The sequence below is a fragment of the Python bivittatus genome, unplaced genomic scaffold, assembly GCF_059951505.1.
Source record: "Python bivittatus isolate LINGU-HERP-01145 unplaced genomic scaffold, Pbiv_v1 ctg000350_np1212, whole genome shotgun sequence".
In the NCBI taxonomy this organism is placed as follows: Eukaryota; Metazoa; Chordata; class Lepidosauria; order Squamata; family Pythonidae; genus Python; species Python bivittatus.
The window spans coordinates 17796968-17820435 of record NW_028277074.1 but is presented as its reverse complement, the minus strand read 5'-3'; the positions used below and the strand labels follow the sequence as shown (position 1 = coordinate 17820435).

The 23468-nt window shown below is 34.5% G+C and overlaps 1 protein-coding gene across 2 annotated transcripts in view; it reads left to right on the top strand.

The window, feature by feature from the left end:
• The window catches only part of SCAF4 (SR-related CTD associated factor 4), a 59388-nt gene that overhangs the window by 32230 nt on the left and 3690 nt on the right, over positions 1-23468 (top strand). For both annotated transcript variants that reach the window (XM_007424510.4, XM_007424509.4), the window contains exons 13-19: positions 3968-4068; positions 4609-4722; positions 5382-5538; positions 8858-9021; positions 11609-11771; positions 11905-12000; positions 12081-12269. In XM_007424510.4, coding sequence (XP_007424572.1) covers positions 3968-4068; positions 4609-4722; positions 5382-5538; positions 8858-9021; positions 11609-11771; positions 11905-12000; positions 12081-12269 — 984 coding nt within the window. The remainder of the gene's footprint in view (positions 1-3967; positions 4069-4608; positions 4723-5381; positions 5539-8857; positions 9022-11608; positions 11772-11904; positions 12001-12080; positions 12270-23468) is intronic.

Below are 23468 nucleotides of genomic sequence, written 5' to 3'. Positions count from 1 at the left end.
ATTTCTGAAAGTGAATAGAAAATGAGGTTAGTGAACCTAGTGTCCTTTAAAAGGTTCCATTGCAGCTGCGAGCATGATGGCTGATCCCTCTATCTCCTAGCGCTCAAACCTGCCGGAGACTGCTATCCTGTCTTTTCTTGTGAGGAGCAGCTGTCTGGAGCACACATGGGCTATCTTCTGTCCTCCTCTGGAGAGGTTCCATAGAACCAGTCTACTTGCCAGTTCTTCAGTCTTTGCCATGGTCATCATCTCCACTCACTCAGAGCTGTGCTAGTTCACCAGGCCTCCCATGGAAGTCTCTGTTGGTGACTTCCTGTGACTGCCATGGTGAGCTGACGTCTTATTGGCTTGCTGGCTAGTAAGACAGCTTTTGTGAGGGAGATCGCAGCTGGATGCTGGATCCTGGCTGGCATAATCTCTCTGGAACAAAGGAGATTGTTGAGATCATCCATGTGACTCTGGACAGATGCCACTTGTGGACAGACCACGGTTTTATGGTCGGCTTATGAGTGGAGTGGCTGGGAGTTGGGACTACATCAAGCTTACACTCACAAAACAGTCTTATGGACATTAAGCTCAATCGAGCCTTATATCTTAATTACCTTTTTGGATTTTTTAAAAAGTTTTTTATATATTGGAGAGATTAAGACCCTTTGGACTGGCAAGATTTTACTGCGTTAATCGGGTGAGTCTCTGCCTCCTTAAAAGATGATGGTGTAAATGTGATCTTAAACATTTTGAAAATATATGATTTTTTTTGGACTGTGCAGCAAAAGGATGCGTAGTATATGGATTTGGGAAAGTTAATAATGGATTAAGGGGCCAGAGGGATCTGGAATTATAGTTTTGAATTAATTAGAAGATATCTTCTCATGGGAAAATAGTGATTGCTTTGGTTTCTTTATGATAAGGAGACCTTGAAGGTTTGACATTACAGGGAGCCAGAGGACAAAGAAAATGGAGCAGAAATCCTTAGTGCATACTTTTGAATACCTCTTAGCCAAGTTACTGGATAGAATGGATCAGTTGTTTGAGAAACTGGATAGAACATGCTTTAAGGAAGTTGTAAAACAAGAACAAGTTGCAGTGGATGTCTGTGAAATTAATTTGAAGGAAGATTTAAATGTAATACAAATGGATTTGATGGATGATATCCCTTAAAGAAAATGAACAGATACTAACCCAGGAAATTGATCTGGATAATTTTTTTCTTCTGGACATAAAAAAGAGCTCTGCTAAAGTTTGGAAAGACTATTTTAGAAGTGACAAATGAAAAGATAAACTTTATCTAATTGACATGCAAAAGAAATCTGTTAATGTTCTGGATTTTTGCTTAGATATACAGATGACCAATAAACTACTTCTGGGACTTTTTTGAAGGGGTTAAAGAATAATTTTAAAAATTCAGGGAAGGTTTATAAGGTTGGCTTGTTTGATCAGGGCTAAAAGAGGAAAATAGTTATATCTAGTTGCCCTTACCGGACTTTTGCTGACAAAGAATGATTGGTGAAGCATTTAGATTTTGCTTTTTCTTACTTAAGATATGAGTTATGGGGAGAAGAGTGATTATGTTTTATTTGTTGTTGTTGTTTAGTCGTTAAGTCATGTCCGACTCTTCGTGACCCCATATTGCGCCAGGCCTTCCTGTCCTTCACTGCCTCCCTGAGTTTGCTCAGTTTCATGCTCATTGCTTCAGTGATGCTATCTAACCATCTCATCCTCTGCCGTCCTCTTCTCCTTTTGCCTTCAATCTTTCCCAGCATCAGGGTCTTCTCCAAAGAGATCTCTCTTCGCATTAGGTGACCAAAGTATCTGAGCTTGAGCTTCATTATCAATCCTTCCAATGAGCAGTCAGGGTTGATTTCCTTATATTTTATTTAGGCATGGCAATAAGCTATTAAAACTGTTTTTACCTGCTGAGATGAAAGGGGAAGTTACTTTTTCTTTTCTTTTCTTTTTTCCCTTTTTCTTTTCTTTTCTATATTCCCTCCCCCCCTTATTTGTATTTTTCTGTTTGTATTTTTTATAATCTGTATTGCCTTTTATTCTTTTCATATATAACTCTTAATAAAATTATTTGAAAAAAAAAGGAAGTCTCCGTTGGTGGTAATTATTTGGTCTGGGACAATATTAATGCTTCCTTTCATGTTGTCTTGATTTTTCTTTTTTCTTTTTTTTAAGCATATAGATCAGATGAAATTTTGCATTTGCCTCTCATAGGCAAACATAAGGTGATAACTAATGCTTTAATTAAAAATATTAGGCCAAGTTTGTTATCAGCTTCCCTTTAATAAAAGTGACAGATTAATTTTGTTTCTGATGAGAAGCATAGTAGGGGGGTAAACTTCAATAGCTTGTTCAGGAAAGGAAATGAAGCCCCATTCTCTATAGCTTGCATGTAACTGAGCAGATAGGTAAAAAAGAAACAGGTTTCTTTACCTCTCTTTTGTCTACCCACTCATAATTGGAGGGAACTCCGTACAATTGCCTATATGGAATTCTTTGTTATCATTGGTGACTGGGACATACTTACATAAAAGATTGAATCAGTGCATACTATGTAATTAAGGAGGACTTCTTGTCTTCTTATTTTCAAATCCTTTTTTTTCCTTTTTGGTGTTTACAGTACTTACAATAACTATTTTTGTCAAGGTCAATTTTGCTGAGCTTACTATAGCAATGATCATAGGTGAACCCTAGCTTTGTCCCTGAATTTGAAAAGCAGAGATATCTTTGTAGAAGTGCCTTTCATTTATTCAAGAGGGAAGGAAGGAACTAAAGATTATTATTAAAGGAGAAGAACACTTAAATTCAACTTACTAATTCAGAATGAAACAAAATATTTTAACATTGGACATATTGAAGGATATTTTTGAACAGTGGACCCAGAGGTTAATTTTAAGAGTGTCTGCCTCTATATATAGACTGTGTTTAAAAGATGTTATGGAAGAGGAACAAGTTCTACCTGACAAGATTGAGACTGATCTGAAAGTGAATTTAAAAATGACAGGCTACAAGAATGATACGGAAAAAGATATTACACTGCACATACAAAAGAAACTGGCTGATGTCTTAATAATTAAAAGGATATACAAAAGTCAAATAAGGAATGTGACCTGTATAATTTTCCTATATTGGATTTGCAGGAGAGGCTTGTTAAAGCTTTGAAGAATGTTGTCAAAATGAAAAGAAATCAAGTTCTAGGACATTATTTGAAGGGACTAAAGATCAAGATTGTGAAAGGAATATAAAGTTGGTTTATCTGATCAAGGTTGAAATAGATATGTTGTTATTTCTGGTAACTGGTAACCCTTAATAGATTTTTGCTGATCAGGACTGAAGTGATGAGGTTTTAAGGATTTGTTTATAGATAAGTGATGGGGTATGGGAAAAAGAGTTCATTTGTTGTATTTTAAGAGAAGGTGATAAATTACTAAAATAGTTTATGCTTGTGATGAAGGGGGAATTAATTTCTTTATATATTTCTTTTACTTTCTTTACTATACACGTAGTTCCCAGGTTAAGAACACCCAGTTTACAGATGACCCATAGTTAAGAACTGAGCCTATTATAGCAAAATTCGAGTTAAATACACAATGATTTGAATTAATTACACAATACTACTTATATGGTATTATGCAATAACACTTTTCTGGCTTACATACATATTCGACTTAATGAAAGACCTTGGGAATGGAACTCATTCTTAAACTGGGGACTATCTGTGTTCTTATTTTTTTTCTTTCTTTTCTATTTCTCTTTTTTTTTCTTTTCTGTGCTTTCTATTTTTTCTTTTTATTCTTTTTTAGTTTTTATCTTTTTAATTGTAACTTTTAAGAACATTATTATTAAAAAAACTTTTTGAATAATGTCCTTTGTGATTGAGATTTAGTAAAGATTTGCATATATTTGAAATAATGGTTGTTTTAATCCTTAAGTAAATTTATATATCATATTTGTCTGTTAGTTTGCAGTACAACTCTTTGGGTAGGACAACTGGACAAACGAACAACACAGCAGGATGTTGGAGGTCTCCTGGAAGAATTTGGTCTAATTGAATCTATAAATGTGAGTGTGTCTCAAAAAAAATAACAGTAATAAAAAGCAAATGAACATTTCAGTTGAAACTTTAGACCTTTCTGCAGCATATGACTGTATTACTAGTACATTAATAAAAGCAGAAATATGAAAAATAAGTAACTTTCAGTTTTATAGCTTCCAGAATTTAATTTCCTTGGCTTTTGCCTTTTATGTATGTTTCTTTATTTGTTTGTTTATTTCCTTTGAGTCAGTCTTGACTCTGGCAACTGCCTGGACAAGTCCCTGCAGTTATCTTGGCAAGATTTTGGAAGTGGTTTGCCATTGCCTACTTCCTAGGGCTCAGAGAGAGTGACTGGCCCAAGATCACTCAGTTGGCGTCATGCCTAAGGCAGAACTAGAACTCATGGTCTCCCGGTTTTTAGCCTGATGCCTTAACCTCTACACCAAATTGGCTCTATTATTATTAATAATAATAATAATTTAGCTACACTTTAAAATCATAGTACATTTTAATAAAATATATTATTATTCCTGTAATAGTAATTTAATGTTCTTTATTGAAAATAGATGATACCACCAAGAGGATGTGCCTATATTGTAATGGTACAGAGACAAGATGCAAACCGTGCCCTGCAAAAACTGAGTCGTGGTAACTTTAAAGTCAATCAGAAATCTATAAAGGTATTTTGTTGATAGTTTTTTCCTATCGCTAAAGATAAAGTTTGATTTATTTATTTATTTATTTATTTTCCTGTAAGAACAGTAATAATTTAGTGCCTATAAGCTTAACATAGAAGCTGGATATCACCAATAACAAGTGTTGAAGTAAATCCATGTAATCAGGCTCAGTTCTGTTTCCTCTGGTACCTTATATTGCTGTAGGATTGAAGAGCAGGAAAATATACTCTAGTTATCTGTAGTTTAATGTCAACTGTAGGATTGATTCATCTGCTTATAGTTTCAGATTTTCAGATTTATTATGTATCTCGCACCACTTCAAATTTAGTTGTCATTTGATAATTTTAAAACGATATGTGGCAGTTGTTCCACAAAGCATACCATTTGCGGAACTTTGGTTTGAGGATAAGAGCCCAATTTGTATGTTGCCCATACATTGCTGTTAATCATTAAAAGAAATTTAAAAGAAAAAAAAACCCATGGTGAAGCCGCTGTAGTCAGCAGGGGATATGAAATAAATATATGTGGCTTGTGCATGGTTTTAATTCTAATTGAAGCAATCCTTTACCTACATGATTTTACTATTATATTGAACTGAATGAATATAATTTATTATCTTAACAGGAAAACTCACTGTCTAACGTGTGTTCTTTTTCCTTCAGATTGCTTGGGCTTTAAATAAAGGAATTAAACCAGACTATAAGCAGTACTGGGATGTAGAATTAGGTGTTACCTACATACCATGGGGTAAAGTTAAACCTGAAGATTTGGAAAGCTTCTGTGAAGGAGGAATGCTGGACAATGATACACTTAGTCCTGGTAAGAAAATAAATATATGTTTAAATAAAAGTTGTAAATTAAAATCTTTATATACATAAAATATTTAAAACCAATAAAAATAACCCAAGTCTCAGGTGTTTAGGGTTGAATTACATGTTACATACAAATAGTCAGATGGTAGCTTTCAGGGAAAAAATGGAATTTTGAGATAAAACAGCTTGGAATGGATATGAGGCTTGGAAGTAGTTATGTGATTCTAAACATCTGAAATCCTATAGGAGAAGAAAATACAGTAAGTTACTGTATCCAGTCTTAACCTTTCACTTTAAGGATTTGGACATATTAGAATAGGTTCAGAAAAGGGACAATGAGGATAATTGGGGATTAGAAGTTAAGCCTTATGAAAAGAGATGGAAGGAACTGGAAATGTATAATCTTGAGGAAACTGATGAGGGATAAGATAACCCTTTTCAAGTACTTCAGAGAAGAAGATCAGTACCTGTTCATGTTAGAATGCCAGTCATTGAGTGATGAATTTGAATTACAAGAAGGCAGAGTCTGATTGAATGTTAGGGAAAAAATCTATCAGAAAGAGCAGTGTGATAATTAAATTAATTACTAAGGAGAGGGGAGGGATTCTTTTTGTTAAGTGAATTTAGGTAGAGAGTTAGCCATGTGCCAGGGATGCTTTAATCTGGAGTCCTATACTAAGCAGAGAGCTGACAATTTAAATGGCCCTTTCAACTCTGTGATTCTATGAGATAGGGATACATAGCAGTACTGCTTCTCTTGGATATAGTTGTCTAAAATTATGAAAATAAATGCAGACGCTGTCAAAACATCCCAGTGTCCTAATACAAAAGATGTTCAGTCATAATAAATGACTGTTTTGAAAGCTCATTTTTAGTTAATATGCATTGAAGCTGAAAAATCATTTGTAAAATCTTAATATAAAGTTTAAACATTAATTGATATAAAAGTTATATTTTTATATTTACACCGTTCTGTAAATAATGCAAAAGGATTAGTTGAAGATGTGGTCTCTTGATTCTTTTTTTAAAACAGAAGAGAGTTGGGGGTGTGTTCCCAAGAGAGCATATTACTTACCTTGAAAGCAACACTAGTTGTCCATTAGGCCCACTAAATGAGTTACTGAAAGCAGGGATATTTTAAAAGACTTTCCATTTAAGGTCTTAAGTGTCTGGAACAGATTCAGGAAGTCAGGATAGAAAGGCTAAAACCACTCTCTTAAATTGTGTGTGCTAAATATTCAGCAGCCAACATAGTTCTGAGTGAATGGGAGTTCTAGTATTGTACCCAATTCGCTACATTTTGCACCATCTGAAATTTTTATTTGTGTAGCCAAATTATGCAGAGTCTGATGTATCCAAGGCATGTAGTTGGCCAGTTCAGGAACAGTTGTACCTGGTACAGCAGACATAGTTTTGTAAACAAATTCACTATAATTGACTCGAAAGTCAAGAGATAGCTGATGATCAAGAAGCAATCCCAGATTATACAGCTGTGTGTATAGTGGCAATATATAAATGTAATTTTCTGTGCCAAATTGACATGTTAATATGACTTAAAAAAACAACAAATAACCAGCTGATTTATATATATAGTTGTGTTTAGAGAGAAACAATTAGGAAAGAAAATCAAAGTGCCTGGACAAAACAGTACAATTTACCTTATTGAAGTGCTCTGATGAAGTCCTTATGGCTGTCTAGAGCTTGGATTCAGTTTGGAAGACATTTGGATCATCCAGGAATGTGAGTACTGCACCTGCTTGCAACTCATTAAAGCAGCTGTGTCTGCTTCCAGGAATTCATGGCTGTAACAAAAGATTCCTCATAGTGTATACAATCCTAGAGACAGTTACAACTGCTTAAATGAGTTTCAGACAGGTCCTGTGTTCAGGAGCACAACTTTAAAATAACATCTGCAAAATTCACAGCTCTAGTTCATATATTAAAATAATGAAGCTACCTTGACACTATCTCACCCCTATGGGTGGTATGTGTCTTCCTCAGTCTCGGGTCCTCTACTAGAGGCCTGGGAGTTTGGAGGCTTCTGCGCAGTATCTTAGCTGTTCTCTGTCTTCTGGACAGAGAGCTCTGATGTTGTTCCTGTTGGAGCCACTCTTCCAGCTTAGGAGTCACAGCCACTTGGACCACTTTAGCCTTTACTTTCCACATCCTTTCTAGTTCCTCCTTCAGGCCCTAGTACTTTTCCAGCTTCTCATACTCCTTCTTCCTGATGTTGCTGTCACTTGGCACTGCTACATCTATCACTACCGCTGTCTTCTGGTCTTTGTCTACTACTATGATGTCTGTTTGATTGGCCACTACCTGCCTGTCCGTCTGGATCTGGAAGTCCCACAGGATCTTAGCCCTGTTATTCTCCACGATCTTCTGTGGAATCTCCCATCTGGACTTGGGGGGGTCTAGCCCATGCACTGTGCAGATGTTCCTGTACACAATGCCAGCTACTTGGCTGTGCTGTTCAGTATATGCTGTTCCTGCCTGCATCTTACACCCTGCCACTATGTGTTGGACTGTCTCTAAGGCCTCTTTCACGATCTGTACCTTGGGTCCTGTCTAGTGTGGTAGACCCCTGCTTCTATGGATCTGGTGCTTAGTGTGTGTGTGTGTGTGTGTGTGTGAACATATGAAACCATCTTGATTATAGATATCTGAAAGGGCATGTGGGTAGATATATTTTTTTCCTCAGGATAGCCTCTTGAGAAGTTAATTACAGCACTGAGTCTGATCCAGTTTTGAGTTCTGCATAGAAAATTGTTCCTTTGGGGAAAGAAGGAATTTGAGCAAAGGTTTCCTCCTTCACTCATTGCATCAGTAAAGCTTGAATATTGTAAAATGGTCCACAGTAGATTTTGGGATATACAGATGCCCCTTTTTCCACTAATGGAAATGAAATCTGGATTTGTTCCTGTTTTCACTTCTAGATATTCATTATTGGTCTAGTTTTATAAATAATCATTTTCCATGAACAAATATATATGGGATGTTTTCTATGCTGGATTAGTATAAAAATATTTCTTGCCTAGGCTTTATAATTCTGGATATATAATGGTTATAAAGTAGTATAAAAGCACTGAATTGAAGATGCAGTATTTAAAGGAAAGTTTCATTTTTTACGAAGAACTTGTTTTAATCCATTTGTATAAGAAAAAAAATAAAGATATTTATAATTTCTGTACACAATTTAGGCGACCTTGTGTGCACAATGGAATTAAAGATGTTTAAAGGCAATTTAAAGATAAGTTTAATGAATGAGTACATTGAGATCAAATATTTTTACATTCTTTCAGTTGTTTTTAATATGTCCTCTATAGAATGGAAAGGAATTCCGAAAAAATCAGAAAACCAGTTAGCCCAGAATGGAGGGGCTGGAAGTGGAGATACTGCACATAATGAACAAACATCACCTGTCGCTAAAACTTTGCCAGTTCAAATGCCTGTTCCTATACCTACACCAATAACAGTACCTCCCCCACAGGCAAGTTCAACAGTTCTCTCTTTGTTTTTACTTCTCTTCATATTTCAGTTGAATATCTGTGTAAAATCAAATAATTTATTATTCCAAAATAAGACCAGTTCTGTACTTTGGTTTGATATATATGCAATAAGGGTTTGATTGCTGAAAATTATATTTGAAAAGCCCCCAAGAGTTAAGATTTTCAACTAAACACCATGCAAAAATCTTGTGATAATCAGGTCATAGTAACTTCATTGTGTATAAAACTAGCATGAGAATTAAATTAATAGAAAAGAGAAGAGATGCCTGAGGCTTGCCTACAAATTCACTAAATTGGATTTAATTGTGAATGAGAACCTGAAAAATGATGTTAAATGTGTGCTTCAGTTTAAATTACTTTTATTACACAGCATTTTTAAAAAGGGGATAAAAAACTGAGGATTTTTTAGCATTAACTTATGGGGAAGTAATCTTTCTGTTGAATGGAAAGAATATAATAATTTATATATAAAGTGTAATTTCTGAGGATCTTCATGAATAAATTAAGTGGTCAAACTAAGAGTAGATTTCATCAGAATTAAAGCACTAGAAATATGTTAGATTTTCCGAAATAATTACCGTTGGAGAATTTTAGCACTTTGTAAAAAAAGGTGATACAGCTGAAGCAAATAATGCTGTAAGCTTTATTAGGCTAGCATTTAAGAATGATAGTGACAGATAATTTGTACATTGTATAATTAAACATAAACACTGTTAATAACTAAAATTACTTTAAATTAACAGAAGAATTAAATAATGGATATATTTTTATCAACAGTATAACTCAGATATTCCTCAAGCTATGAAATAGCTTCAAGCTTTGTTTAAATGATTAAATGAGTATATATCAGACACTAAATTGATAGCAGAAGAAAGCAGTATCAAATCATTATCCAGGAAAAAATACAACTATCATATTTGTATATAAGGACTATATATAACATCTAAGCATAGGCATTAAGATGAACTGTTTACCTGCTTACATTGACAAGCAGGGTTTTATTGTTTTACAGAAAACAGGTATAATGGCTTAAAGGGTTTTTAAAATTCTTTTTGTAGTCATAGTTAAATTGAAAGAGTATCATTCCAGTATCATTCCTATGACCTCCTCTACTTTTAATTTATTTCTATAACAGTTGTTATACAGTAAATGAGTGTGTCCTATGTGCAGTTGAACATTAGTTGAAACATAGGTGGTGACCTTGCCTAAAATTTAAAGTATCTTGGAGGAAAATAAGGAAATACAATAATTATAATTATTTAAATAATTATTAGTACATAATATAAAATATTAAATACTAATATTAATCTAATTATATTAGAATTTGTCTAGTATCAAAAAATTGAATATTATAAAATGTGTATACATGTTTACTTTTCAAGCACTTAGTTTTTTGTAGAGATGATGCAGCATTTAAAGTATTTTACTAACTGTAATTATTATCCAATTAATTTTAAGATTTTGAATATAAAGAATGATGATAAATGAAGAATGTATTATTATTTATTGTATTAAGGTATACATCATTTCAAATAAACTTACATGTGACAATAGCAAGAATGGTGATGTTACCTCATTTTATTGATATTAATAAAAAAGAATTGATGGTAAAACAGACTAGCCATTATCCCAGACAACTAAAGATTACATAACTCAGCAAGCAAACAAACAATGTTAACAATTTAATTAAAGATCCTTCCCCAGCATGATGTCCTCCAGCTATTTTGGACTTTAGCTCCCAATAAGCATTATAATGGTCATGCTGACTATGCATAATACAGGTAGACCACAATAGGAAAATTCGGAAAATTTATCAATAAGCGGTATGGTCCTTAAGTGAGGCATCACATGACCATACTTGATTTTACAACATTTTTTCAGCGATCATTAAGTGAATCACCATGGCCGTTAAGTGAATTATGTGGTTGTTAAGCAAATCATGCGGCCGTTAAGTGAATCATGCTGTTCCCTATTGATTTTGCTTGTTGGAAGCTGGCTGGGAAGGTCGCAAATGGTGATCACAGGACAGTTGCCAAGTGCCTGAATTTTGATCATGGGACCATTGGAACACATTCTTAGTAGTTTTTTGTGCTGGATTTTTATGTGCATTAATTGTACTACTCCATCTGAAAAACAAACTATTTTGAAAAACAAAAACCTTAAAAAACCATTTTGAATAGCACTTACAAATGTGACTTAGTATTTGAGCTACTAGGTGCTTTATAAACCAAACTGTACACTGTTTATTAAAGAAATAATGAATAGATGGTATACCAAAGGGAAAAAACCATTGGTAAAATAAGAAACCTCTGTTTCTATCACTACTGTTTCTGTATGAACTACGTCTTGATTTTAAAAGTAACATACGTCAATGGTTTGTTTTATTTGTGATCCATCAGAATTTAAATTTCTAATTACTATTAAAGATTTGTTAAGATGTGGGTTCAGCTAACCTTCTGATAAAAATGAACTTTAGCAATTTTCTGTTTCTGATATCATTGTAAAGTCACCTTTAAGGACAAGAAACTATGCAGTAATAAGTAAATAAAACAAGTTTATTCAATGCAGGTGCCACCACATCAACCAGGTCCTCCAATGGTTGGTACACTTCAGCCTCCTACATTTACTCCTCCATTGGGAATTCCACCTCCTGGATTTGGTCCTGGAGTTCCTCCACCACCACCTCCACCATTTATGCGACCAGGCTTCAATCCAATGCATTTACCACCAGGTATATTAATTGTTCCCAGAAAGTTCTTAGGCATATGAATTATGTGTAAGGTACTCTAGAAAATATTGTTTTCTGTTTACAGATCAATTTATTCTGTTCTAAAAGTGATTCTTTACTATTTCTTTCTTCATAGGTTTTCTTCCTCCTGGACCACCACCTCCTATTAATCCTTCAGTTTCAGTTCCTCCAGTTTCTGTCCCTCCTTCTGGAGGAGTAAATATCCCAAATTGTAAGTGTGATTTGCATGTTGTTAAAGATAATTAAAATAGAAGTTTATGCTACTTAAAATGTTATTAATGTCATTTTTAGCTACTGTGGCCAGTATAAATGAAGACACTACAAAAGACTCTTCTGTAGGAAACCCTATTCCAACAGTAGTTTCTGGGTCTAGAGGAAATGCTGAAAATGCAGAAAGCTCCAAAGGATATCCAAATGCTCCACCACCTGTAACTTCTGCTAGTATATCAGCTCCTGTATCCCAACCAGTCCCACTTCTTGGTAAGTTCAGCTTTCAGGTGTTGGCAATACCACATTTCTTTTTTAGTGTTCATTCTACACGGATAACTCCTACCAAGCAAAATGTCAAAATGTAGTCTAGTCTGTATAGTTTGTTGGAGTGTTAAGCATTTAACTTTTGAACTCTGATTATGAATAATGAAAAACAACATTCATCCTGAAAAGCTTGAATTGATAATTTGATTTTGGTGGAGAATGATAACAAAGCTTGAAATGATAACTTGATTTTGATGGAGAATGAAGTTAAAACATTTGAAAATGAACACTTCAAATGTTCTGACTGCAATTAAACTAGCAGATTTAGGATTTTAATTATACCAGAGTTTTCTCCTCTGATCATTGAAGGATATTCATCGATACATTTTCAAGTAGAGAAGATGAAAACAGAGAAACACTGTTTCTTCCTCTTTTCATTTCTCAAATACACATGCTTCCAGACTCTGAATGCTGTCTTTTTAGTCTCTCACCCCAAGTATTTTAGTCTATTTGTGACAGATAGATGGACAGTCTGTCTGTCTGTTTCTGTCTTTTGGGGGCTTAGTTGACATTTTAGAAAATATGCTTAGAGTTTTTTCCCAACTTAAACCCTGTTGTGAGAATGTAGCTTTGTGACTGACTGGCTCCATTTATTATTTAGCTGTGACAACTCTCAAACAACGGAATGTCTTATATTTTTACTCTTTTATTTCTGTGTGCTATTCTAATTTTCTACCATTCTTTGTCTAGGTGCCACACCCTTTCACATTTCCAAAGGAAAGAAAAATACATTAAAAGTTATTTCTTTTGATCAAATACACTTAAGTATTATAAGACCTTATTTATCACATAATACCTGTCAGTTGTGTCAAGATTTGTTTCTAGACCACTGAATTATTACTTCTACAATTGTTTCAGGAAAACTATGCTGGAATGATTTCCAGTTTAAAGTTTTTTAGTAATCAGCAATCCACAGTAAATATTTATTAAAGTTCAGATTGTCCATTAGTTCAAAACAAAATGTGTTCTTAATAAGTTCTATAGCAGGATTGCACAATATGTGCCATTGGCATTTTAAAAAAAGTAATAGATTTGCTGCCACCACTCAAAAAGACCCTCTGCTGAGCACCTCCAAACTTCAGGGCTGCCGCCACCTCCAATGCTGCTGCCACTCTACTGGCCACAGAACAGCTGATCAGCATACCAGATATTCCTTTGCGTCCTTTGAGGATTTTTAATTTATCAACGGGCCTTTTCTGTCTCCAAGTTGTGTGGACTAGTTCTATAGTCTTTTGCTTCCAATGGATTGCATCCAATGTTTTAATTCCATTGTTAGCAGAACATTCAAATGACTAATACCTGAACTTTTGCATCCAGCCCATTGTTCATTGTCATTCATTCATTCATTCACCATTTCATAACTCTGGTTTACAAAGCCATGGTCAAATACAGTTGCTAGACCTTTTTCTTAATCTCATCTTTTCCTTCTTCAGTTTTGACACCAAGATTCTGCTTGCATAAACTAGATTTATCTTATATTGAATTATAAAATTAGCTTTAAGCTCAGGTAATCTAGAATAAGTAACTAAGATCACAATAATTTGTAGTATAATAAAAAGATTCACTCTGTGTGTGTGTGTGTGTAAAATTAGTATATATAAATTCATAAATTACAAAATCATGAATTATGGAGAATGCTTTCTGATCCTGACTTATCCTTTCTGATCTGGGTTTTTTATTCTCCTTTGTTCATCAGTATTGGCCTAGAGTACCCTAAAGAGCCTGTGTAATGGGAAGATATAGCTAAAGGAGGAATCCCTGATAAAAGTATTTGACCACAAGTTTATAAATTTGAATTACAGTATTGTGGACAAAGTTTTAAGTATTTGTTCATATGATTAATTTTTTAAACATTTTTCAGTAGAAAAATGATAATCCACATATATTGCTTTGGCTTATAAAAACTGCTGCAGGAAAAAAAAATCTATTGTCAGATTAATCTTTGGTGCTGGCCTATTTTGCTACTTGTGTAGTGGTAGGGGATTGGGGATATTTTCTTTAAGATGCAGTTGAGGATAAAGTTTAATTACATATCAAAAGACTCTTAGTTGTGCTGGAAACTATAAATACTTTTGCAGATGGAAGGCTTAAACTTACTTTTTTCTGGCAGCTGCAGCTTCATTTGGGATAAGTCAATCAACTACATTTAAAACTGTTAAAATATCAGTTTGGGATCATTAATGGTGTCAGGTTTTTCATGATCAACCTAGGATCTGAGGCATTACAGACAAAATCTGGTGAAAGAGAAGATTCAGGGTCTCTGAAATATATGAATCCAAGAAACTAGGTGATGAGATGCTAATATAAGGACGGTCTCAATTATCACCAATTTATTGCCTAATCTCAATTTCGGTCAGCTTTCTGCCTATTGTGTTAAGACACAGTATAAGTTCTGAAATGGGTTTGAAAAGAACGGAGGATGGAAATTGGTATAAGCACCCCAAAAACATCTCCAGATCTGCACAGATACTTTGCCATCCTAATATATCAAACATAATAAGGCTAAAATGAACCTTCTAGTGGTTGCATTAGCACTTAGGCTCTTTCTGGGGAATGGCGGGGGGGGGGGGAAGCAACCCTATAAATCCTTACCTTGATTCAGTATGAGTTTGGCTGTAGTTTGAAATTGTTCTAAAGTTCTAAAGAGCAACTTATCTGATAATAATGCAGACTGGGTGGTATTTTCCATATGCTGTTTTTATGAAATGCTGTACAGAATATTTTCAGAGGTGCAAGTTTGATTTCTTTCAGTCTGAAGATACATGGAAGGTTTCTTGTTTTCTCAGAAGGCAATTTGTTATTTTGTAAATTAGAATCTTCAAATTTTTATTATTCCACTCTGCTATTAATCTCTGAAATTCCTATATAAACACTGGATGTTCTTGTATCAGCAAAGTGTTGTGGCAGATGGACTTAATATACACTTTACCTAATCTACATGCCTATTGTGTTAAAATATATTTATGGTGTCAAGATCCACTCACATGTACTCAGAAAGTTCTTTTTCTCACTGGTAGCTGCATTAAGTTCATAATGTTTTAATCTCTAAAAACAACAGTGCATACTAAAGTCTTTCACATAGAGATTACTTCCAAGTTGCTTCAACAATTCAGGGTCTAACATATGAAAAAAATGTAGAAATGCCATGGAGTAGTATTGTCAGTCAAAACTGATAAACCTGAAATTGCAGAACTGAGTTCCTTAAAAAAATCTAAGGTAAGTTGTGATGATTCTCCAAAAAATAGCAAACAAGGCTTAGTCAAATGCTATGGAGAAGTCTATGAAACCATGTTTAAAGGGCATTTGCAGTGTGTTCCTTAGTTTGAAATTGGTCTTGATTAGTATGGGAGAAAAAAAAATCTCTGCAGAGAACCTCCTGGAAGAACTTGTCACAAATGATCTGAAAAGAAGAGGGCACTCTCGAAGGTAATATTCAATATTGTTTTGAAATAACAGCACGAACACAAGCCAGTGGGTGGTTTAATAGTTTAAGTGTGGGAATAGGCTGGGGAGACCCAAGCTCAAGTCCACTCTCAACCATATAAACTCACTGGAAGACTTTGGTTCAGTCATACTGTTTCAGCCCAAACTACCTCACAGGGTTTGGGAAAAATTAAAGGAAGGAGCACTGTGTATGGTACCTTGACCACCTGGAGGAAGGTGAGATATGACTAAAATAAATAAATCAACAAACGTGTAATATAAACATGTGAGACAAAAGCTATACTGCTTACTGGATCTGTCATGAAAAAGGAACCTAGAGAACTATTGTAGCTATTAACAGGTACAATTTCAAAAAAGTTGTGTGGATTCCCATGTACTGTTTCCAAATGGGGATGCTCACATGATAGTGTGAGAACATTGTATCACTTGTAGCCTCTAATGTTGTGAAAATAATGATGCAGTACTATATATCTTTATTTAAAAGAAAAGGCCCATGTGAAATAAAATGTGCTTATTCCAACATAAGTGGGTATAAGCTATAGTCTAATTTCCTGATACATTTAAAAAAAATGAAATAAAGTTTTATGCATGCATCTTTTCTAGAAATATTGATGGCAATGTAGAATTGCACCAGAATAGTTGTAATTTTGTGTCTAACATATTACATTTTTGATAAAGCAAAGTGAATTCTGCTTGCATAAGGTCTGCTTGCATAAGGTTGCATAATTCTGCTTGCATAAGGTTATGCAGGTTTATCAAAAACCTGCATAAAATATGCAAATTAATGCAATTGATTATTTATTTTCTATTTTGATTTTGCTAGTGATGGAATAAGCCAATATAAATGTTAGAAACATTTTTGTTGAAATGAAAACTGAGTTTCTGTGTTCCCAGGGAATAACTAACATGTGAGCACTGTATAAATTGTATAAACTTTTTGTTACTTAATAGTTGTTTAAGTTCTGTAACAATTATATTTACATACAATAAGTTCTTGTGACTGGCATTATAAGTGCCATATTCAGGAATGTGTTTTTCAAATCACTTTTGATTGAACTAGAATTTTATTACAATTTTTAATGTCATTTGATTTACATGAATCTATTATGTATAACATTCAAATCTGCAAAACTAACAAAACCATTCTGGCTTATAACAATCCTGAGAAAGTTTTCTAGCAGAACTAATCCAGTTGAACCAGTTCGTAATATTTGGTAGGATGATTAGGTTCAGTGTGCTGAATAATCCCATAATTGTGAATCTTTCCATATACTAGTTGAAGATTCTGTATCAAGTGATGGGGTAGACAGATATTTTTTGTAGCTGAATATCTTCGGGTCTTGTAACTACATTCTGATTTCTACAAATGTTACTTTGTGTTGCTATCATTTTGGTAATTTGTGGAATGGGACGTATGTTTCAGGAAAGAATCTTTCAATACTATCTCAGTTCTTTAGTTTAATGTACATGTCTCTACCTCTGTACCATAGCTATTATTCTGAAGGTTGGTTCTGTTTTCAATTCTTAGTGCTTTACTCATGGTTACAAAGGATTCCCCATTGTATTTGTAATGTTAGCACAGCTGTATTCTGCATTCTGTATACATTATTTTTTTTAAAGTACTTTTATCTTTCTGTACAAACTGTCATAACATATATGCAGTACCTTGTACTGCTTTGGTAAGGAAGATGTACTATTGCTGTTACCATATGAAAAAGTCACAATGGGCATATGTATACGGTCCCCATGTCTTGGAGATGATTAACAAGGCTGGGATAGAAAATTGATATAGAACTTTTTCCAGTCAAAGCAAATAATTTACTTTTATTTTACCTAAGGCATTTTAACATAATCATCCATTAATTAACAAAGCAATGCATGATTATTAACTATGTTTTGTAGGAAGAGTAACATAACCTAATCATTGTATTGCCATTGAATAAACACCTTGACTGAAATGTGACTGATGATAAATAGAAACTGAAAAATAAGTAAAGTATTTTTTGCTTGGGTAAATTTGATACTGGATTTAAAGTTGTGGGCAACCGTTTGCAGATAAAAAAAAAAAAATTAATCCCTTCTAGTGAATAATTTCAAAGCATTTGTAACTATGATTATATTTAGATCAGTATAATTGGTTTTCAGATCAGTATCCTTTAATTCCACAGACTTTAAGAGAAGAACTTGTGTCCTGGGAGAAATAAGGAAAAGATAACATTCTAATCAATTTATATCCCTATGTTAATAATCCTATTGAAAAGAAGAGTGAAATTGTTATGCTATTAAAAATGTTTATGAAAAACAATTGACTTGTCAAAATTCAGAGTATGAGTTCAGAAGAAGTGAGATGTTTGACATGCTTTAAAATCATGGAAGTGCTTTCAAAAAAGTTATCCCTCACACACTTGAAATTTTTCAGAATAATTAGATATTTCTGTTGTGTGCCTTGTAGTTTTCAAAGTTTGAAAATGCTAACTAAACTTTAAATTTAAAATTGCATCTAGTTGAACATGAGCTTACATCAACACAGGAATGCTGTTATGAATCTTTGTTAAGGCACAAAGGAGGAATATTTAAAATTCAAAAAATAAGTTTTATCAACTCAGTTTGAAAGGGTAGAATGAATGCCTATTTCTCTTTTTAAAGAAATGTGGGTAAGAAATAAATAACTCTACTCATATTTGTAGATAACTATGACAATTATTGGTGCCTAGTTTGAATTATGTTACTGGGAATGGTACAATTTTATTTCTGCTTTAGTGCCTAACGATGATTCAAAGATGTAGAAAAGGGTACATTTTTAGTAAATTGTATATCATTGCTTGGGAATGTAGCAAGTTTCTACTTCATGAACATACATGTTAAAGTAAATTCAAATGGAATGCTTTTTTTTTTTAATACCAAAATTTGCTGGAATAAATTAAAAGATGAATTAGAACCTCAAAACCTAGCAGCATTAACAAACAGAAAGCAAAGATGATGAAGACATTTATTTATTTCATTTGTATCCTGATACAGTCCAGCAACCCTCGGTGGCTTACATGGTATGTAAAACCAGAGTCTGCTGTTATCTTGTGCAGGGGTTTACATACTGCTGCATAAAATTTATAATACAGAACAACACATACTAACTTATTGTAATGGCGAACACATGACTGAGAGAAAAAGCTGTGAAGGTCGTAAATGCAGGCATTGGTTGCAGTGTTACTTTTGCAGCACCATCGTAACTGAATGGTCGCTGTCTGAGGCAGTTGCTAAGCGAGGACTACCTGTATGGTTCAGAGAAGAACATAATATGCCTTTTAGATTCCCAGATTTCAGTCCTTCGAGGGTCAGGAAGCAGACTTCACAAGAACTACTGGAACTCTGTTGCAGGGTATAATAATAGAATCTGAAAGCATGACAAGAGTTTCTCTCTTCCCCCATCTTCTGCCAGAGAGAATTATGACAAGGCAATCTTGAGTTTCTTTCTCACCTTTCCTCTCTTTCAGGGTTTAAGCTTTGTTTACATAACTGCCCTTGTATTCTTCATGGTTATAATCCTCTACAACAGAACATTCTGTCTCTGAAATGGAACATTTTGTACATGCCTAGTCTTGATTTTCTGTTTGATACAGAATGGTGTGCATGTATAATCATACTTAGCTGTATGATTGTACAGTGCAAGGAGCCATTTAGGTTATTGAATCCAATTCCCTGCTCAGTGCAGGAATCCAAATCATTCCCTATATGTGGTATATAGTCACATCTAGGATACTTTTAGTGAAAGAATTCTACCATCTCTCTGGGTAATTGATTCCATTGTCAAACTGTTCTGAAGTTTTTTTAAATAGTAAAAATATGTTTTTTTGTAATATATATTCATTACTTTGTGTATTTCTATGGTAGAATTATGGGAATTATGGGAAAACAGGCCTGTGTACTTTCAGGTATCTGAAGAATGCAATCATATTCTCAGTTCTTATGGCTAAATGTTCTTAGTTTCTTCAGTCTTTCTTCATCGGACTTAGCTTCTAGTTCCCTGATCATTTTCATTACTGTTCTCTACACTTGTCTCAGTTTCTCTAAATCCTTTTTTAAAGTTTGCTGCCCGAAACTGGACACTACGTGGAATAAGATCTGGCCATTGCAGAATAAAATGGAAGAGTTATTTTATATTATTTGGAAATAGTGCTTCTGTTGTGGCAGCCTGTAATTTGCCATTTTTTCCCCAACCACCTCACCACTGACTCATTCAGTTTACAGTCAGTTACTAATCCACAGTATTTTTCAGCTTGTCAGAACACTTGTCTTGCCCTCCTCTGTTCAGCCCCAGTGTCTTAACTTCCATCAGCCACTGAGCTAATAGATCGTGTGAGGAATATAATCAAAAGATGCTTCTAAAAAAGTGTCAAAGCAGTGAAAATGCTGAGTATGTCCATATTGCTGATACTGCATTGAATCCATGTGCAGCTCAGTCCCTGGAGGATGTATTTATCTTTCTAGGAGCCCATTAAAAAGCATCTGAATACAAGGATGATGATGATACCTTGCCTTTATATTTGGTCAGTGCAAGGTGGCAAACATACCTAATACTCCTGCCTCCTATTTTCTGCACAACAATCAGGGTTGTGAAATGGGTTGAGAGTAGCTTGAGACTGAGTGTCTTAGTCTCTTCTGTTCCCATAACAAGCCACCCAGGACAAGTAAATCCTCCTGAATGACATGTGAATACCTTGCATGACCTGCCAGGTAGCTCCTTGGAATATAGCAGGTTGCTGCTCCATATAAAAAAATCTTTGCTTTTAAATATTTCTCTTCCCCCAGAAGTGAGGTTGCCCCCTCCCTTTTAGACTTCAGAAAAAAACTGAAGACCTGGTTTTGTCATCATACATGGGGTGGGGATGGGAATAGCCAGTTTTGGGGTTGGCTGGTTCCCTAGTCTTACCTTTGACCGATATTATCTGGTCACAGGCTGAAATAATATCACCATCACTTGGATTTTATTACATTTAATCATTGTATTTTATACTGTATTATCTATGTTTTTATTGATTTTAAATAGTTTTGTTGTGAACCGCCCAGGGTCCCTCCTTGTGGGGGAGTTGGGCAGTGATATAAATTTGATATATAAATAAATAAAAATATCTGTTAAGGAAGTTTGCCTTTTAAAAATTTCAACAGTATCCCTTTTTCTTCCAGTGAGAACTGAGAGCCTGTTTCTTCTCTCAAGGTTGCAGGATTCAGAACTGTTTCTGAGTCACAGTGGTGCTACATCTCCTAGTTCTGCTAGAACTAGGATCACATGGCATCCTCTTTTGTTTCTTGTAATACCTCTTTTCTTTGATCTGTTAAAACTTCAACCTTTTCCATCAATTGAATATGGCCTTTCTCTGCTTAGAGTTGACTGCTTTGGCTTTTTCTTCATGGACCTCTGTAAGTTTGCACTTACACCTAATATATGCCAACTCATTTTTGAGCTGGATCAGAAACATGCCACAAGCACTGCAGGTTATGACTACAGACTCCTCCTTGTTCATCTTTACATTTGTTTCTTAAGGTTCTATTATAGAAGGCTTTTATTTCTTGTTCCTTTCTCAGGTAAGCCAAGCATGCACTGTTCAATGGAGGGAGACATTATTAGGATCCCCCTCCCCCCATAAAGTTCAGATTCTGTTTTGGTCAAGCCCCATCTTGAATATTGTGTCCATTTCTGGGTCCCACATTTAAAAAGTATTCAGAGAAATTACAAAAGGTTCAGAGGAAGCCATCAAGAATGTTAGGAGACTAGGAATCAAGTTCTTGAACAGAGATTTAAGGAGTTGTATGTTTAGCCTGAGGAAAAGACAACTGATGAATATGATGACACCTTTCAAATACCTGAAAGGATGTCACTTGAAAGGTCAGGACGTCTTTTTTTTCCATTCCAGAATGTAGAATACAGAATGGACTTAAATCAGAGGAAGGGAAATTCCAGTTGAACATTAGGGAAGGAAACAAATGATCAGAGATGTGGTTGGCTGCATAGATGGAGGCTAAATAGCCATCTATATAGAATTTGTTAATTTGGATTCCTGAACTGAGTAGGTGATTGGACTTCATGGCCCAATCCAATGTTATGAGTTTATGAAACAATACTAGCAAATTTCTGTTGGTTCTCCCTTCTGCTCACAAAAAGTGTGCTTACGTTCAGTTTCATCTCTATTTGCTTTTCTGTAGTTCATAATCTTCTATTTCTTCTTGACTAGTTTTTTTTTCCTAATTATATTCATGCCTTTTTCTTTCTTTGAAAAACAGTATGGAAAATATGTCAAGAAACAAAATCTAAACATAATCCTAATTCTACATGATATAGCCATTAAAAAGGTGGCTTACATTGCAGCTTTAATCCCAACTGAATTTCTTGGTCCTTGAGTTCAATCATTTCAGTAATAATTTAGAGGTCTTAAAATCTGGCTGTTATTTGATACAAGGACCTCTTTAATACTAAACATCCATTTTGTCTCCTGGTGATTAATATTGTAAAGTGAAATGTTTTTAAAGAATCTGTAAGTTGCATCTAGGACCTAGAACCTGTTACAGCCACATGGACCAAGTTTTGAATATAATAATAGAAGCATGTCTTTCCATATATGTTGTACTGAGGCTGGGCATACCTTTAAGCTTGAGGCAAAAGCTGCAGGAGGATAATGGTAGTCATCTCTCTGCTGCCAATCTGATCAGTTTCTTTGAGACATTATTTTGGCAGTGATAGTGCTTCTGGCTGACCTAGGCTATTTTGCCAAACCTTAAGAGTCATGAAAACAGGCAGCATACAAATGATAGTGTTGTCCGCCACCCAAACTCAGAGACTTAAATGTGCAGACAGGTTATCCTTTCAAGTTATGAACTTTAGGCATTGTGTGTGAATGTATGATAAAAATTGTTTTGCACTCTTTGGACAACTAGTGAAATGTTAAATGGGAAGTGGTGAGGCATTGTAGAAATTGCCTAACCCTACTTCCATAAGACTGCTTTCTCACATACATTTGAGGATGCTTAGCAAAATATAGCTACAACTCTCAGTCTAGTCAGCTGGTATATTGCATGGATGGTGGAATTCTGTTTTGTTTAAATGGGGGAAAAAAATATTGGGTTTAAAGTGTTTCTAAAGACCAGGCTGTGGAGATCATCTTTTCAGGTCATTAAGTATTTCTAAGTGTTTAGGATTATTGCCATGCTTACTGAGGTATGTGTATCGAAAGACAATGCTGAAACAGACATATTATATATTAAATAATATTAATATTAAATAAAAGTTATTGTAATTACTGTCAGCCAAGCGTGCATACAGTAGAGGAACAGCCTTAGTATTAGTCAAGAATTTGTTGGGTTACTGAAAATAATGCCCCATCAGTTGAAAAATGCAAAAGCTTTGTTTTTTGACTCTTGTGTCAGCTTTGAGAAAGGAATGGGAATTAGTTGTGACATAATATATATGCTGTTTGAAATGCAGTCTCAGTTCAGACTTGGACTTTATGTTCTGCTCTGGTTATAAGATTTGGTATAGAGTTGAAAATCACTACATTGAGTTATTGAGTTCCTATTTAGATGTTTCATATGTATGAAGGTGGGCCTAAAATACCTGCATGGCTTAACATAAACAATACATTACAGACTTTGTGTAAACTTTTAAAGAAAAAAAAGCTTCAGAAAATTATTCTGGGTACTATAAAGTAAAAT